General features: G+C 36.1%; 1 protein-coding gene across 1 annotated transcript in view; it reads left to right on the top strand.

Annotated features, from left to right (window-relative positions):
* ETFA (electron transfer flavoprotein subunit alpha) overlaps positions 1-17,852 on the top strand; it is a 70,647-nt gene that overhangs the window by 40,059 nt on the left and 12,736 nt on the right. The window contains exons 10-11 of the mRNA XM_043921811.1: positions 10,720-10,785; positions 17,312-17,392. Coding sequence (XP_043777746.1) covers positions 10,720-10,785; positions 17,312-17,392 — 147 coding nt within the window. The remainder of the gene's footprint in view (positions 1-10,719; positions 10,786-17,311; positions 17,393-17,852) is intronic.

The following is a 17,852-nucleotide window of genomic DNA, read 5'->3' as shown; positions in this document are numbered from 1 at the left end:
TTTGAATAAAACTGTTCTAAATTTCTGTTCTTATTCTAACTGTATTTTTGGCTCTTTCATATAAAAGCTAATTTTTTTCCTCATGTATTGCTTGAGGTAAGATAATCATGCACATTAATGTCAGAGAAAATAAAACACTTTACTGGAAGGAAATGTTTATTCAATGATAGTTGATCATTTAGCATATGTAATTCAATCCTCATGTTTATTTTAGAGCCAAAGATATGAGTACTAAAATCTTGTATAAAAGAACATTTTAGTAATTTAGTTTAATGTATTTATATATTAATATTAACTAAAGTTAGTCTGAGAAGGAATTTGGGAAATGGTATTTGGGGCAGGGGAATGTTTTCCATTTCCTTAGAGTGAAGTTACTTAGATGGTCTCTAGTAAGGTTGGATGAATAGTAAATTTACTCTTCTCTTATAAGCACTTCCCTTTTCTATGTTATTAGCTCTGCTCAGATTCTTAGAGCTTTAAATGGTGGTTCAAGGAGTTTTTGTGTAATTTGGGCTGAATTTCATAGAGAACTCAAGTTGCTATTTTTCAGAACAGTTTTAGATTTATAGAAAAATGGCAAAAATAGTACAGAGAATTCCCATAAGTCTTTCACCTGGTTTCCCATATTATTATTTTTTAATATGTTGGAACTATTTATGGGCTTCCCTGATGGCTCAGCTGGTAAAGAATCTGCCTGCAATGCAGGAGACCTTGGGTTCGATCCCTGGTTGGGAAGATCCCCTGGAGAAGGAAAAGGCTACCCACTCCAGTATTCTGGCCTGAAGAATTTTGATAGTTATTAAGACACAGGATTCTAGAATTAAGTGTTTTGAAGATGGAGAATTGTATAAAGGATTCTGTCAAGGAAATTACTTTCTGATGACTTTATTGTGGTAAAAATCTAATGAAATTTACAACCATACTTAAGTGTATAATTCAGACATCAATTATATTCAGAATATTGTACAACCATAACCTCTGTTTATACTCCAAATTTTTCATCACCCCAAAAAAGAAACTCTGTAACCATTAAGCAATAGTTCTCCATTCTTTCCAACTTCAGCCTCTGGTAATCCTTAATCTGCTTTATGTCTCTGTGAGTTCACTATGCTGGATATTTTAAGAGTGAATCATATACAATATTTGTCCTTTTGTGAGTGTCTTACTTCTTTTAGCATATCTTCAGGTTTAATACTTATTGTAGCATATGTCAGAATATCATTCCTTGTTATGGCTAAAAAATATTTTAATAATATTCCATAAATATTTTATTTGTTTATCTATTGGTAGATACTTTGGTCGTTTTTGTTTTTACCTTTTGGCTATTGTGAATAATGCTGCTTTGAACATTCACATATAATTATCTGTTAGGTTCCTGCTTTAAATTCTTTTGGGTGGTAAAGTTAGGCCTGGGATTGCTGGGCCACATGATAAGTCTTTGGTTAGCTTTTTGAAGAGCCTCCAAACTGTTTTCCTCTAGTTATGTAGCTTTCACTAGCTTCTTGGCATAGAAACTCTCTTTATAATTTTAGGTTAAATAATTATCAAGAAAGGCTATGCACAAACAGTGACCTTCTTAGTAGTTTTGGGAATGAGGTAACTTGGTGAGTGAAAAGAATAGTACTTTGAAGGCAGGTTCTATTGCCATCTTGGTTCTTCAGGCCTCTATTTTTTTAATCGATGAAATTAAAAGATTATGCATAGATGTTGTGCACCGAATTAGATATTGTGCATTGAACTGTGGTGCTGGAGAAGAGTCTTGAGAGTCTCTTGGACAGCAAGGAGATCAAATCAGTGAATCCTAAAGGAAATCAGCCCTGAATTTTCATTGGAAGGACCGATGCTGAAGCTGAAGCTTCAATACTTCAGCCATCTGATGTGAATAGCTGACTCACTGGAAAAGAACCTGATGCTAGGAAAGATTGAGGGCAGGAGAAGGGGGCAACAGAGGATGAAATGGTTGGATGGCATCATCGACTCATTGGACATGAATTTGAGGAAACTCTGGGAGATGGCAAAGGACAAGGAAGCCTGGCATGCTGCAGCCCATGGGGTCACAAAGAGTTGGACATGAATTAGAGGCTGAACAACAACAACAAATGCATAGATAACCTTAGAGTTTCCTTACTCTTGCAAAATTCTATATAGGTATATATAATTTAGCCGTTAGATCAGTTAAACCTTACTGATTAAAAATTTTATACTTAAACTTTTTATTTGATTGCTAAAAATGCAAAGCTTTGTAATATACTAATTATATATATAAGTAGTTGTACACCCAAATATTTCAGTGTAATTTAATCATCTGAGTAATTTTATAGTATACCTAGAAATTCCCTGGTCATCCAGTGATTAGTACTCTGCACTTCTGCTGCAGGGGGCACAGGTTCGATCTCTGGCTGGGGAAACTAATCTCATAAGCTGTGGGGCAGGGCCTATATGCACACACACACATATACTTGATTGCTTTCTGTCATTCTAGGTGTCCTTGAAGAAAGTCTTCCCGCTATAGAAAATCTGTGCATTTAGTATAGAAGCTAATTACCTAAATGCTAAACATTTAAGTGCAAAATAGTTAAGTATTAAAAGTTATATTTTATTGTAAAAATACTTTCTTAAGAAAAACTTCTGTCAGATTCTATGCATCCCTTGTAATCAAAACCTACATTTAAAAACAGTATTTAAAGACCAAGAGCTGAAATTTCACCTTTTTTGGTTTACATTTAAACTTTTGAATTCTAAATCACAATATAGTTAGTTGCTGTCCCTTAAAAAAAAATCTTTTAACTTTGTATTTGAGAAACTGGGTTACTAAACTTACACTTTGAACAAAAATAATAAGGAACGTAATGAAGCAATATAGGCTTTCCAGGTGGATCAGTGGTTAAGAATCTGCCTGCCAGTGTGGGAGATGCAGGTTTGATTCCTGGGTCAAGTGGATCCCCTGGAGAAGGAAATGGCAACCTACTGCAGCATTCTTGCCTAGAAAATCCCATGGACAGAGGAGCCTGATGGGCCATGGTCCAGAGTCGCAAAGAGTTAGACATGACTGACTTAAGTGCACAAGCACAATGAAACCTATGCTAGAAGTATAAATCACCACTTGCTTTGGTCATATTGTAACTACACTGGTTGTGAAGATGACATTTAATTGGCTTCTCTGGGGGGAAAGGTGGGCCAGTAAAAAGAATATGGAGGAACTACTATCTGTGGATGAATTTAGGATTTTAAAACACCTTGGGCTAAAAAACCCAAGCTATGTATTCTCTGCCTAATAAGCACCAAGTCCATCTACTGAGCCATAGAATATCTATTCATATGAGAAACCTACAGAGGTTTCTTCTAAATGAGTTTTCTGATTTCGTTTCTAGACCTTTTCCATGAAATTTTGAAATATTTGTCAGATATGAAGTCAGATATTGACTTCATCGAAAGCCAGGTGAAAGTTTTTATCCAAAGTGCTAGTTTTCTGTATAGGTTACATCAGCTAAACATCAAAAACATCAACAAACAAGAAATAGTTTCCAAGTCTTGCCTCTTCATCAGTCTGTCTTTTTGGTGGCCTTGTAGCCAGTGCATTTGTGGGAAAACATTTGTATTAGAGGCATTTCAGTTGATGTGCAACTAACTGGTCATTAGATAAATCAAAGGCTGTAGTTTATGTCCTAATTCAGGATGAAGAACTCAGAAATAAGGTATCAACTGATACATCTAGTAACATGGGCTAAAAACTCATGTTAGCTAAAATTGATACAGTTTTTTTTACATATAACCTTATGTTAGCTGTTCATCTCGTTTTAGTGATTTTTCTCCATGATAAATATGTTTACTGGAGTTTTAATAAACTAGTAACTTCAGTTATTAATAGTACTGTCACAATATTGAATTATTTGTGGTGTAGTAGAAGTACTGAACTTAATAAAATCAAAGGACTTTGGTTAAGAAGCCTACCTTTTACTAGGTGTGTGTAACTTTGAATGACTCATCAAGCCTCCCTGAGCCTGTGCTTTCTGTTCTATAAAATGAGAAAAATTTCCACCCCTTAGAGTTACTGTCATAGATAAGTAAGCTAATGTATATAGAGTATGGTTACTGGCATATTATAGACAATTCATGTAGTTGTGATGATTATCATGCCATCTCAAATACTGATAGAATATGAGTTAGTCCTAGTGTAGGAGCATTATCTGATGGTTGAGACATACCTTCAGCTTCATATCAGGAGTATGCATAAAGTTCTGTATTTATATGAAACTCAGTTTAGGCATAAAGCTGTCTGAGAATTTCATAATACAGGCTGAGGGCTGTTTGAGAGAAGAGCCACAGTTGTGCTTTGCATTTTGGGGCCTCTTCCAAAAAGAGAAGAGACTTAAAAACAATTTGGCAAACAGAGGAAATAGTTTGGCCTTTTAAATGAGTAGCAGGATGAAATATAGCAATATTAATGCACAAGAGACTTTCAGTAATTAGAAAATATAGTTCGGTTAATCTACTTCTCAAAGAGACATTCATTATTTCCTATGATGAATTACATTTAACTCCTAACCTGGCGTTTGTCCTGGGTATGTGTGTTGTGTTTTAGCTGTTGTAACAGTTGCTGTTTAAGGTTATGCCTCTGTAGTCTTCTGAGTAAACAATGTTGAGAGAGCATGTGCCATTCTGTAAAATTTGTTTCACCCGAGGCAGTGTTAGGGTATTGTTTTTAAACACATAACATAGGATTGCTGAATTCTAGTTTTTAATAGAACTACTTATATGATGTCTCTAAACTTTTTATCTTCAAATAAACTTTTTATCCTTCAAATTTTTATGTCCCTTCCCCAATCTGGAAAGGGAGACTTGGTAGAAAAGGAATTTTAAACCTGATTTTTAAAGAGGCGAAGAAATACTTGCTTAGTTTTTCTGCTCTGAAAGCTCCAGATTTAACCACTCTTCTCATAGTCATATTTTTATATAAACATAAAAGTAAACATTTAAATCTTTCCTTTCTACTTTGTTTAAGCAGTATTGAAGTTGCTGCAGGCAGAATACTGTTCCAATTCTAGGAAAAAAATGTAATTTCAACTTGATATATTATTTTTTGTATGACAAATTTGATATGTCTTGGTAGCTGTATCTGGGCTATGTATCCCTATATGAAGATTGTGTTAGAATTTTGTGAAGAAACTCACCTCAACTTCCTAGGCCAGCCAGCACTGTCTAGAAAGTTGGGCTGAATTAAAACTTTACAGCTAGTACTAAGTGCCCCTCCCCCCCCAAATCACTAACAATATCAGTAAAAAAATTTTCCCAATACATTATCCCAGAAGAATTGTATCAAGTTAAATAGCAACTTCTCTTGAGATAGTAATAGTTACTATCACAATAGTAAACTACTCAAGTAAAGTGGGATTTATTTGGCAGTTGGTCGTCTCATGCTTTCTGGTTTAAAGATTTAGTGATCATTCAGTAATAATAATAGCATTAATAGTAATGGCTCATATTTTGAGCACTTCACATGCATTGTGTTATTTAATAATCCCAACAATCCTATTAGCTGCCGGTATTTAACTTAAAAACAACATTTTAAAAATGTAGGTAGATAACGTTGTTTCTTTAGACATAGTGCTGTTGCACACTTCATAGGCTTCAGTGTAGTGTAAACATAACTTTTATATACACTAGGAAACCAAAAACTTCTTGTGACTTGTTTTATTGCACTGCTCGCTTTATTGCAGTAGTCTGGAACGCGCAAAATCTCCAGGGTGTTGTCCGTATGCTTTTTTGAGAAGTGTGAGCCTTTCGGGATAGAGTCTTCAGGATTTTCTAAAATTTTAAGAAAGAGTATTTTACTAGAGAACAAAATTTGATAATCAGTTTCAGAGTATAAATTTAGTGTTTTAAACCAGCCATTTTCATCTGCTTTGGGTTTTCTTATAATGGTCTACCATACCTGAAAATTGGTGGATTTGAGTCATCTATGTGTTTGTCTATTGACTGCTCCCTTATTTAATCTTAGCCTTGTCATTCTGCTGACTTTCCTTTTATGATCTTGTTCTGAGCCAATAAAAGCAAAGCTAACACAAGATACTAATGTCATTCTGCCTTGAGGTCTTACTGTCATGCTCTGTAGTACCCCACAGAGCTTATAAGAAGGCTCTTCTTTACCTTGGTTGTTTTTTTGTTTGTTTGTTTTGTCAGTACCTCACGGCTTGTGGGATCTTAGTTCCCTGACCAGGGATTGGATCTGGTCCCTCGACTGTGAAAGTACGATCCTAACCACTGGACCTCCAGGGAGTTCCCTTCTTTAGCTTGTTCTTAAATCATCTTGGATCTTTGCTGTCTAGCTGGTTGTAACCATTAAGTTACATGTGGATATTGGGCACTTGAAATGTGGCTAGATTTAGTTGAGATTATATTATTAAAATTGGTTTCACCTATTTCATTTCACTTTAATGAAGCTAATAGAAAATTTTAAAGTATGTGGCTTACAATATTTTTATATTGTATATCTCTTTTGGATTTAATAATGTTAGGCAACAATCACAATGTGCAAGTAAGAAACACTTTTCTCCTTAGCATCTGCACCAGGATCTTCTGGAGAGCAGGACTCAGAAATATATGCTCTTGGAATTCCAGATTTCCTGCCCAAGATTTGAGTGAAGGAGGAGAGTGATGTTAGCAAATACTTTCAGAAGAAAGCAGCCAAAACCCAAATCATGCATCAGAGAATACTTTGACCATGTTGATTCCCCAGGTTGGTTAGATTTCTGTAAAAGTGTTAAGATTTCATTTCAGTCTTTCAGTTCTCAGACATACAGATTTGTCATCATGCTTGGACTAGTAAAACCTCTTCTAAAAGCTTGTTTTGTTTGAAGGACTAAGGAGCAGGAACAGATGGGATAGGCTGTAAAAGTAGACTCCTGTTTGGCAGAGGACAGAAATTACTCTAGAGGACTATCATCCCCCAAACTGCTTCCTGCTTCTAAAGACCGTTCCGCTGCTTGTTGGCAGGAACAGAAAGTAAGGGGTTGCATAAGAGACCAGAGCTCTGTCACACCGGATTTTTATGATCTTACCTTAACCTGTGTTGTTTGACTGAGCTTCTTGCGTGTGTACCACAGGGGATTCTTGCCTCCTGTACTTCTGCTAGTCCATACAACTCTTTTGTATGAATAAGGGAAAAATACTCCTTTCTCAGGTTACTTTACTGCCATCTGTTGGAAAATTATTGTAATAAAAGTGCAGATCTGTAATGACTATGATGTGAATGATGCTTCTCTCCAGGGTTGTTCAGTACACAGCCTGCTCAGCTGTATATGGTAGCCCTGGGACCACCCCAGGAGTCCACTAGTCACTGAGTGGACTGAGAAAATCAGTGTTTGAATAAATCTCAGTTCTTGAGTGGCATACCAGTGTCTTGGGAAACCAGATTCTGTGCTCAGGATTGAAGCTTTACAATCCCAGTTATTCAGATGAGCAAGCTCAGGCATAGAGAGATTAAATAATTGGCTCACGGTCAAAGGTCTGTTAGGTGGCTGAACTGGCATTTATTTCAGCATAGGCCATGAGATTCCAGAGCCTAGGTTCTAAACTTCTAAACCACAGTGATATACTCCTCTTGCAAACCTCTGTTAACCACACTGGGTGCAGCAGTTTCCAAGCCCTATTCCTGTGTTTATCTGAGCACACTCTGAGGTAGTGTAGACATCTGCTCCTGAGTTCTTTGGATGAGGTTGTAGTCTTTTTTAGTTCTTGGCAAAGAAAGAGGGATTTGTGCTTTTTGTCAGAACTTGCTTGAAGTAGGTGCCGCCCCTTCTTTACCGACCCTGTGGCTTTACTTCTTCCCACCCATCCTCTCCATCCTTGAATTGCGGGATGGTCAACCCAGACCGCCACCAGCGATGTCCTTTGTTCTATTTTCTTACTCTTGTAGGTTTCTTTCCCTTTGTGAAGGCTACTAGAACTTTATCTCCAGGACTACCCCTCCTTCCTTTTCTGTCTGTTCCTTTCTTTAATCCCACCTCTTTTTGAACCCTTAATTGCTGTTCCCCACTCCAACATCACCTCTCATTTTCGCTCCAAATTTTTTTACCTACCATCCGATTTAGAAAGAAAGTGCCTCAGGGCAGGGATTGCCTTGTTATGTTGTGAACCAGTGTCTAAAGTGCTCCATAAATTAGCATCTGTGGAGGCTTTTGCACATACTAATTATTATTATTGAAATACAGAAATGCTTTCTGAACCATGAGGAAGCATCCTATGACTGTAGTCTAATTGCCTGTACACGTTTTCTGAAAAAGAAGAAAAAAACCCTCTCTTCCCGTCTTAGAGAGCCATCAGATCTCAGAACAGCAGCCAAAATCTCAGGACTCGTTCAGGGCTGTTGTTTCAAAGCTTTTTTTATTTATTTAGAGAACCATGTTTGCATGATAGTAAAATAAGTTCCTGTTGGTCAGGAACAGGTCAAAATTTACTTGTTTGGACAATTTATGCTTTTTAGAAAGGTGGGAATGACCCTGGAACCACCTTTGGTTTCCTTTGGCCCAGAATCTGTTATTTCTTTACTGACATTTTATGGTTAAAGCCAACAGTAATCATTTCTCAGGAGGTTTAATGTAAATTTCATTTATATCATATTTATGTTGATGTTTAGTGCCAGAGTGAATCAGCATTCTTATTAGCATTTTATAATGCAGATGGAGAGGCTTTTAAGACTTGCTGAATTTTAATGTAGACATGTATGTCAGAAAGACCCCTTTATAGAACTGTCGATCCTTTCCAATATATGGTTTGAGAATATACTTCAAAGCGTGGTTAGTGAGACAGTGTCTATCTAAATAACTAACTTTAAAAATCCCTACATTAGAACTTTTTGGCCTGGTTTTCCTGAACATCAGATTTAGTAAGTATACTGTGATTAATAATTTAATGAATGTTCTTTCTTAAAAGAAATACTGGTCAGAATAAATTGAATGATGTTAAAATTATCAATTGAAGTTACCTGTAAAGTCTTCAATGGAAAATACTGGTGCTTTTTCAAAATAATAGTACTTGTTTATTAGTCATACAACTGTCATTGTCTGATAAGAATATAATAACAAGGCCTTACTTTATTTTCCAAAGGTGTATGGTCATAATTGATGCATTGGATTATGTTTAAGATAAAATCATGGGATTGCTTTTTATCCTCACCCACACATTTTGCTTTCTGCAGTAGTGTATTCCCCACCCTAAGACACAGTCTTTTTAGGCCTAAGTGCTCTTTCCTATTTTCAGGCTTTTGATGATTAACTAATGAGCAGGTTGAATTGAAAAGCAAACCCAGCTCACTGTAGATTTTTAGATGATTAACTCACATTAGGGTCTAGGTTGTATCCTTTCCAGAGTACTTAAGGGTATCCTACTGCTCTAGAAGCAGGTGGACACTTTATGCCTTTAAAGATAAGACCCAGAGATACGCTATCAATGTGCTGGGTCAAGTTACAGCTTTCAAGCTGCTTATGAGCTGAGGATCATCTGTTTTACTGGTCCTCAACTCTGTGTACATTAGAGCATCCTGAGGAGCCTTTTTAGAAAGGTTCACTGTTGAAGAGCTTTTTAAAGAAAAGCTCCAGTGCTCATGAATTAGATTACAAGCCATGCAGAAGACAAAGAGGGACCACCTGACATTGTCATTGATTTTGAAGCATTTGCCGGTAATAAAACTGTGTGACAGAGCCACCTTCAGTACCTTCCGCATTACTCATGTTGAGGAGAGACTATACTGTCAGTCGTGACAAAACTGTAGTGTCTGTCTGGTTAGATGGTAAGGGGCACCCCCTACCCAAGCCAGGACTTGTTCAGTTTATGTGTGGGGAAAGCTTTTCAGCTGAAGTTTTAATTATCCATAGTAGACAGAGCAACTAAGTATTTTTAATTAAGCACTTATTAAATTGGTTTTCCATGATGATAGTGAGTTTTTATTTTTAGATAAAGGTACAGAGAGCAGTCATCATTCCTTTTATAATTAGTTGAAGCAGAGGGGTAGGAAGAGGTGCAACTATCATCCACATTTACTTGGAAACTGCACTCCAGGGACCCGCTTATTAGGCGTTAAAAATACAAAGGTTCATTCTGTGCCTTTGAGAAATGTTATTTATTTATTTTTTTTGAGAAATCTGTTATTTTTTAATAAAGGAGATTGTGTATGTGTGTGTGACCTTTGAGACTGATTTGTATATTTGGTTTTTCTAAATGTGAAGCTTAATAAATATACTTTGATTACCACTTCAACAAATATCCATGAGAAGCAAATAGCTAAGTCAAAGTATACTTTAATATGTATTTATATGTTAATATGAAATGTGTGTATATTGTGAATGGCTCCATGCAGGGTGGTGAATTGAAGAGCTGTATCCAAATGAGTAGCACAGACAGAAAGTACGGCCTCACAGGAAGTTGTGAGATTAAGTGAAACAGTTGATGTGAAATGCTTAGCACAGTGGTCGACACACAGTTAATGCTCAAAAACTCTTATTATCCAATATTGTTGTTCCACCACTATTTTATGACTTCAGAGGCAAGTGTGGACTATGGGTTAGGGAGATCAGGGAAGGAGGAAGGCATAATTTAAGTGATACATATGGCATCTGTTTTATTTAAAATATTTCTGGCATAAGACTTGGGTTGGTTATAGCAAGTACTTTGGAAGGTGTAATATATGAATGCATATTAATGATATGGTCTCTTTTGTTTCAGGAACTTTATATTGCTGTAGGAATATCTGGAGCCATCCAGCATTTAGCTGGGATGAAAGACAGCAAGGTAACTACACAACAGTGATGATACTAAGAGGAAAAGTTTTCATATTTTAAAATTTAGGTTTCACTGGTATGCTTCCATGTAGTTATAGTGTGTGTGGTGGAACCATTCACAATAACACAAATCTAGGAATTGAAAGGTATAGACGCTGCTGTCCCCTGCCTGAAGATGTGCCATTGGTAGGAGAGGCAGTGCTGTGTCGTGGACAGAGATGTGAACCTGGATCCAGCTCCCCTGCCAGCTTACCACCTGACGCGTCTTGTCTGTGCCTCAGTTCTCGTCTGCCAAACGCAGGTGTGGGGGGATCTCTTTCAGCTCTGACAACATGTGGATAGAAAATATGGGGTGAAAACAACTTGATGAGGTTCTGACTATCTAGTTTGTGATGTACTGATACCTGGTTCTCTTGTTTCACCCTAGCCCCTAACGGTCCCACCATCATATGTCAGCAAGGCCCGTCTTCTTGGGTTGTTACTAAATTGTGACTGACACATTTTGGTTTGGAGCACCTCAAAACCTTAGTAATTGTCAAAAATGCAGCATATAGAGGAGCCACTTGATTTTAACTTGCTGCTTGGACTCTATCTAGAAGTCCTGTGTGATGACTCTGTGAACATACATTTCAGAATATGACACATTAATTCATGCATAACAATGCACAGTTTGAATTATGAACTTAGTCTTTCATGAAGTCAGAGATGTCTCTGACACCCCTGCTTTTATTCATTCAGATGGAAGTTTGATAAAAAAGGTAATAAAACTTTTAATAGGTTTAACTTCTAGCTTGAAAAGATGCATGCACTCCTTCCTTGTAACCTCTAAATGAATTGGCCCAAAACCAGTCAGATTTCACAGTTGGATGGCAGGTTTCTTTGCTGAGCTCTAAAGCAGCAGTGCCAGTGGGGAAAATGTTATTGCTGCATTAGAGGGAAAAAAACACTAAACACCAGCAGCCTGCAAAAATATTTTTAGCTGGGCCTGTTGAGACATATCTAGAATTTTGTTTCTCTCTCTGCCTGCCTAGAAGATCTTGTTCATGCCAGCAGGGCTGAACTGGAGGAGAAATGGACTAGATGGTATATGTCAAAGCAAAAAGGGAATAATTGAATTAAGGAGACCCGTGTTGGGGAACAATCTGTAAGAATAAACTTGAGCCAATGATTTGTCTGTCCTTCTGGTCAATAAATATTTATTAAGTCTATGTACTTTGTACAGATGCTGGAGTTACTTAAATGAAAAAGACATAGTCCCTGTCATAACTCTTTTGTGGGAGACACACCAGTCCTAGATTGTAATTTTGGCTAAGTTCTAAAATGGATGATTGGGACTTCCCTGGTGGTCCAGTAAAGAATTTGCTTTCCAATGCAGGTGACATGGGTTCCCTAGACAGGGAACTAAGATCCCATCTGCTGCGAGGCAGCTAAGCCCATGTGCCACAGCTACAGAGCCCAGCTGCCACAACTAAGACCTGAGGCGGCCGTGGATAAAGTGGTTGGTATAAATCTGATAGTTCAATGCAGTCTCTCAGTCATGTCAGACTCTTTGCGACCCCATAGACTGCAGCACGCCAGGCTCCCCTATCCATCACCAGCTCCTGGAGCCTGCTCTGCATATAAGCTGTATACCTATTAATATGGTTGAATACAATCTGTGCTTTAAAATGTCCATAAGGAAGAAGAGTATGAATTTATAAGGACATATTAAAAGAGCCCTAGAGTGCAAGAAAGATTTTATCATAATTATTTGCAGTTGATATTTCAGGAATATTCTTTCAGTAATCTCAGAATTCTGTAACTGGCCAAAATCTTTTTTCTTAAATACTATAGTGGTTCTTTGCCCACAATCACATGCTTTTTCTTTAAAAATAACTTTTATATAGTGGAATGAAAAAGCTTTCAGATGATTAAACTGTCAGATGTTTGACTAGGTGGCCTCCAGGAAAATCATTAACCATCGTTAATTAAATAAATCTCTGCTAGTAGCTGTGAAGCAGGCTACTTATTCCCAGAAAAGAAAGACCACGATACAAATCAATGCCTATGATTCAAAATGTTTGTCCTTGTGACTAGATTTGAGGTGTATATTGAAACCATGCTATATTATAGTCTTTGACCACACTTCAATATAGATGGCATGTTTCTATGGATCAGTAGTTACTTGGACTGCAGTGTGTGCCAATTTCAGATATTCTGGAATATTCAGGCCTTGGGGCCCTTTTAGAGGAATTTACACATATATCATATAGGCTATATTTTGAGTCAGACTGTATCAAAATACTTGATAAAGGTGTGCTGCCTGTTTTCATGAGATGGAGTAATAGGCAGGGAAGTACTTAATTTTACTTCCAAAGATTCAAAAATTATCATTTTTTAATTAAAATAACACCATGTTAGAGTCAAAAGTCTAATTTTACTTTAATTGCAGTGGTGTTAGAAGCATCTGTGGGGAATACCAGACTATTTGTAGTGTATAAAGAAATCTGTTATTAATAGAATAATTGTGTAAACATAACACATTTTTTAAGACAGTTTCCCCATAATCTGTTACTGATCTGTCATCATAATCTTACATTTAAAGATTTTATGGGAGTTAAGAGGAACTTGTGGTAGTTTTTGTAGGAGACATAGTACTTTGTTACATTTATTTGCTGCATACATAAGGACTTAAACTTTTTTGTTTTAAATGGTCATCTTTACTTAATTGGCCAACTAGATAGTTAACTTTTCTATTCTCACAGTAGACCCAGGATAGTAACTTTAAAATGCTAAATGGAAAGCAGTATATAGAGAATAAACAGTTTGAGCTTTAAAGCCTATGAATTAGGGTATGACTTTGTTACTTTTTAAAGTTGAAATCTAACATTTATAGTCACAAGTTTAAAACATATATATTGTTAATAGGTAGAAAACTACCAATCATTTTATAAGTGAAATAAGTTGAGAATTGACTCTAATAATAAATATCTCATGATTTGACAAAGTTGACTTCTGTCTTGTTGAATAAAGCACACCAAAATATAAAATGGATGAATGAACTTTTATCTGTGGTTTTTATTCAGTACATCTAAAATTTTTCAATGACCTACAAAAATTTCCTGTTATATTTGGTTGGTTTGGTTTAAGTCAGATTATTAATTTATATACAGAAAATTCAGCATTTTTAGAATACTGCATTAAAACATTCTTCTGCCTGGTAAAATATACATAACATAAAGTTTACCATCTTAATCATTTTTAAGTGTAAAATTAGGTATGTACACACTGTCATTGGTATTAAATACATTCATAATGTTGTGCACCCATCATCACTATCCAACTCTACAACATCTTTTAAAACTGAAACTCTATATACATTAAATGGTATTTTCCCAGTCTCCCACCTCATAGTCCATATACTGACAACCACAATTCTACTTTTTGTTTCCATGATTTTGACTCTTCTAAGTACATTTTAAGTGGAATCATCATTTGGTATTTGTCTTTTTGTGACTGGTTTATTTCACTTAGCATAATGTCCTCAAGATTCATCCATGTTGTAGCATATGTCAGAATTTTCTTCCTTTTTAGGCTGATAATTTTCCATTATATGTGTATGTGTGTGTGTGTGTATACATACACACCACATTTTGCTTATCCATTCATCTATTGATGGACTCTGAAATTGCTTCCAAGTTTTAGCATTTGTGAATACTTTGCTATGAACATTGGGGCTACAAATATGTTTTCAAAGCCCTGTTTTCAGTCCTTTTGGGTATATATCCAGAACTGGAATTGCTGGATCACATGGTAATTCTATTTTTAATATTTTGAGGGACTACTATAATGTTTTTCACAGCAGTTGTACCATTTTACATTCCCACTAACAATGCACAAGGGTTTTAGTTTTTCCACACCCTTTTCAGCACTGGTATGGTGTTTTTTTTTTTTTTTTTACAGTAGCCATCCTACTAGATCTGAGGTGGTATCTCATTGTAGTTTTGATTTACATTTCCTCAGTGATCAATGATGTTGAGCATTTTTTCATGTGCTTACTGGCCATTTGTATGTCTTCTTTGGAGAAGTGGCTTTTGAAGCCATTTGCCCAATTTTTGAATTTGATAGTTTGGTTTTTTGTTGTTGAGTTCAGTAGTTTTTTAAAAATATATTCCATGTATTAATTCTTTATCAAATACATGATTTGCAAGTATTTTCTCTCATTTTCTAGGTTACCTTTTTACTCTGTTGATAGTGCCTTTAGAGCCACAAAATTTTTAAATTTCCATGAAGTTCAATTTGTCTTTTTTTTGTTGTTGCCTATACCTTTCATGTCATATTCAAGAAATCATTGCCAAAACCAACATCATGCAGCTTTTGCTCTATGTTTTTCAGCTGTGAGTTTTGTAATTTTAGGTCTAATGTTTAAATCTTTGATCTGTTATGAGTTAGTTTTTGTATATGGTATTAGGTAAGAGGCCAACTTCATTCATTTGTATGTAGATATCTGGTTTTCCCAATACCATTTGTTGAAAAGGCTATCCTTTCTCCATTGTATGATCTTGACACCCTTGTCAAAAATGATTTGACCATATATGTGAGGGTTTCTTTCTGGGCTTCCTTTTCTATTTCATTGGTCTTTAAGTCCAACTTGAGGTTCCTTGAGAGTCCGTATGAATTTTAAGATGAGTCTTTTTCAGTTTCTGCAAAAGTCACTATAGCAACAGTTTTGATGGTATTATTGGTCGACAGTTTTTTTCTTTTACTACTTTGAATGTATCAGCCCACTTCTTTCTCGCCTCCAAGGTTAGTATTGTAAAATCTGCTGATAGTCTTGAGGATCCCTTCTGTGTAGCAAATCAATTCTCTCTGTTTTCAAGATTCTTTTTTTATCTTCAGCTTTTGAAACTTTGATTATGTGTCTTAGTGTGGAGTCTCTTTTGAATTCATCTTACTTGAATTTTGTTGAATTTCTTGGATGTTTCTGTTCATGTCTCTAATCAAATTTGGGGAGTTTTCAGTCATTATCTCTTTAAATATTCTCTCTGCCCTCTTTGTCTTCTCCTTCTGGGGCCACCATAAGATGTTTTGGTTCTCCTAATGGTGGTCCACAGGTCCCTTAGGCTATGTTCACTTTTCTTAAATCTTTTTTCTTTCTGTTCTTCAAGCTTGAAAATTTCCATTGTCCTGTCTTCGAATTTGCTGATTCATTCTCCTGCCTGATCGAATCTGCCTTTGGATCCCTCTCGTGAATTTTTCATTCACCTTTTGTACTTCTCACCTCCACAATTTCTTTGTGGTTTCTTTTTGCGTTTTCTCTTTATCACTGTTTCCATTGCATTCACACATTGTTTTCCTGACTTTCTCCTCATCTCCTTTTAGTTTTTTTTTTCCCAAGCATCTTTAAGATGATTATGTTAAAGTCTTTGTCTAGTAGATATGCCAGTTTCTGTTTATTTTTTTTTTCCTTTGAGTGGGCCATACTTTTTTTTTGCCTTGTGATTTTTTTTGTTGAAAACTGGACATTTGAACCAATAATATAGTAGATTCTTCTATTTCCCCAGAGTATGCTGGGTTTTTTTGTTTTTGTTACTGTTTTTGTTTATTGTTCTTATCTTTTTGATTGTTGTATGCTGTCTTTGTGCCAAGTGTTAACCTGAGGTATATAAACTTACAGGCTTCTGGAGTCTTTTCAGAGTCTGTGCCTTTCCCTAGGCATGTATGGTCACTTTGTAGTTTTCCTCTGATATGCATTTGCTTTTGAATGTTCTCGTCATTAATGTCTGGCTCCCACAGAGGGAAAATGAAAGAAAAGGAGAAAAATGAAGAGCACTGATCTTTTAAATCCCCTGGGAACAACTTTGACAGGTGGGGGGAAAACAGTGGTTGAGGTGCAGCAGCAATAGCCACCCCTTCTTTGCACCTTTCTGATCAGATGCAACACTCTGTGGTCAAAGCACAGATCCCCAATATTTAGAGGACAAGGTTTCTTTTACCCACTCTGACTGCTATAAGCTGTATGCAGGCTGTTCCAGGAATATGTACACAACTGCCTGCCACTGGGAATGAGAGATGGGGGTTTAGTAGCAACTATTCTGCTAAGAGCTATAGTTTACCATTCAAGCCTTCCCCTGAAAGTTGCAAACCTTTAATAGATTCCAAAATTCCAAACTGGTTACATGACAGATTCTTCCAGTTCAGTTGTTACGTAGGTGGGGAGACAGTTTCTCAGTGTTTCCTACTTGGCCACCTCCCTAGAATCCTCTCCTTTTTGTTACTTATCTACAACATTTTTTCATAAGTTAAAAAAGAACTTTTAAAAATAATGATATAAAGCCTTTTTTAAATATTGCAGTTGGCCTGTGGTAGGGAAGGAAGATAATTTTTTGTTATGTTCCTACCCAGAAACTTCTAAATTTACAATACCAGCACAAATTAAACTAATCTTATTTGGTAGACATTTTTAAGAATACAAATTTGTTGTTAAGAAAGTTAGAATAGAACCATCAGTCTGTGTGGTATGTTTTCTTAAAAAACTCTTTGCTTTTATTTCACAGACAATTGTGGCTATTAACAAAGACCCAGAAGCTCCAATTTTTCAAGTGGCAGATTATGGAATAGTTGCAGATCTATTTAAGGTAAGTTGGCCTGGAGAGTGATAGCTGTTATCTAGGTTGTCATCCAAGAACCTGCAGGAGTTGGTCAGGGAGGAAGCTGTTATAGGAAAACATTGTGTGACTGTATATCTGTGTCTGTCTGTGTATGTATATGTTAATATATTTACACAATTTTGAACTACTTAAAGTGAGGAGTTGTTCTGCTTAATATATGATATTTTTATGGAGCATTATATTAATAACTTTTTCTTTAAGAAGTCCATGTTGTCTTTAAACATCCATATGACTCTTGGCATCTCATGTACTAAGTTAGTACAGAATATGAAATGACTCAAGTAATTATAACCTAGAACCATATTTACCAGATACCTTAAGGAAATTCCCATCATAACCCCTCATTCAGAGACTTAATAGTGATGCTATAGCTTTTCATGGGATGGGTGGGCTCTCAGGTCCACTTTATCGACTCAACAGGTATGCT

Source organism: Cervus elaphus, chromosome 13, assembly GCF_910594005.1.
Source record: "Cervus elaphus chromosome 13, mCerEla1.1, whole genome shotgun sequence".
In the NCBI taxonomy this organism is placed as follows: Eukaryota; Metazoa; Chordata; class Mammalia; order Artiodactyla; family Cervidae; genus Cervus; species Cervus elaphus.
The sequence above is the reverse complement of the archived record's forward strand: the minus strand, read 5'-3'. Positions and strand labels throughout refer to the sequence as shown.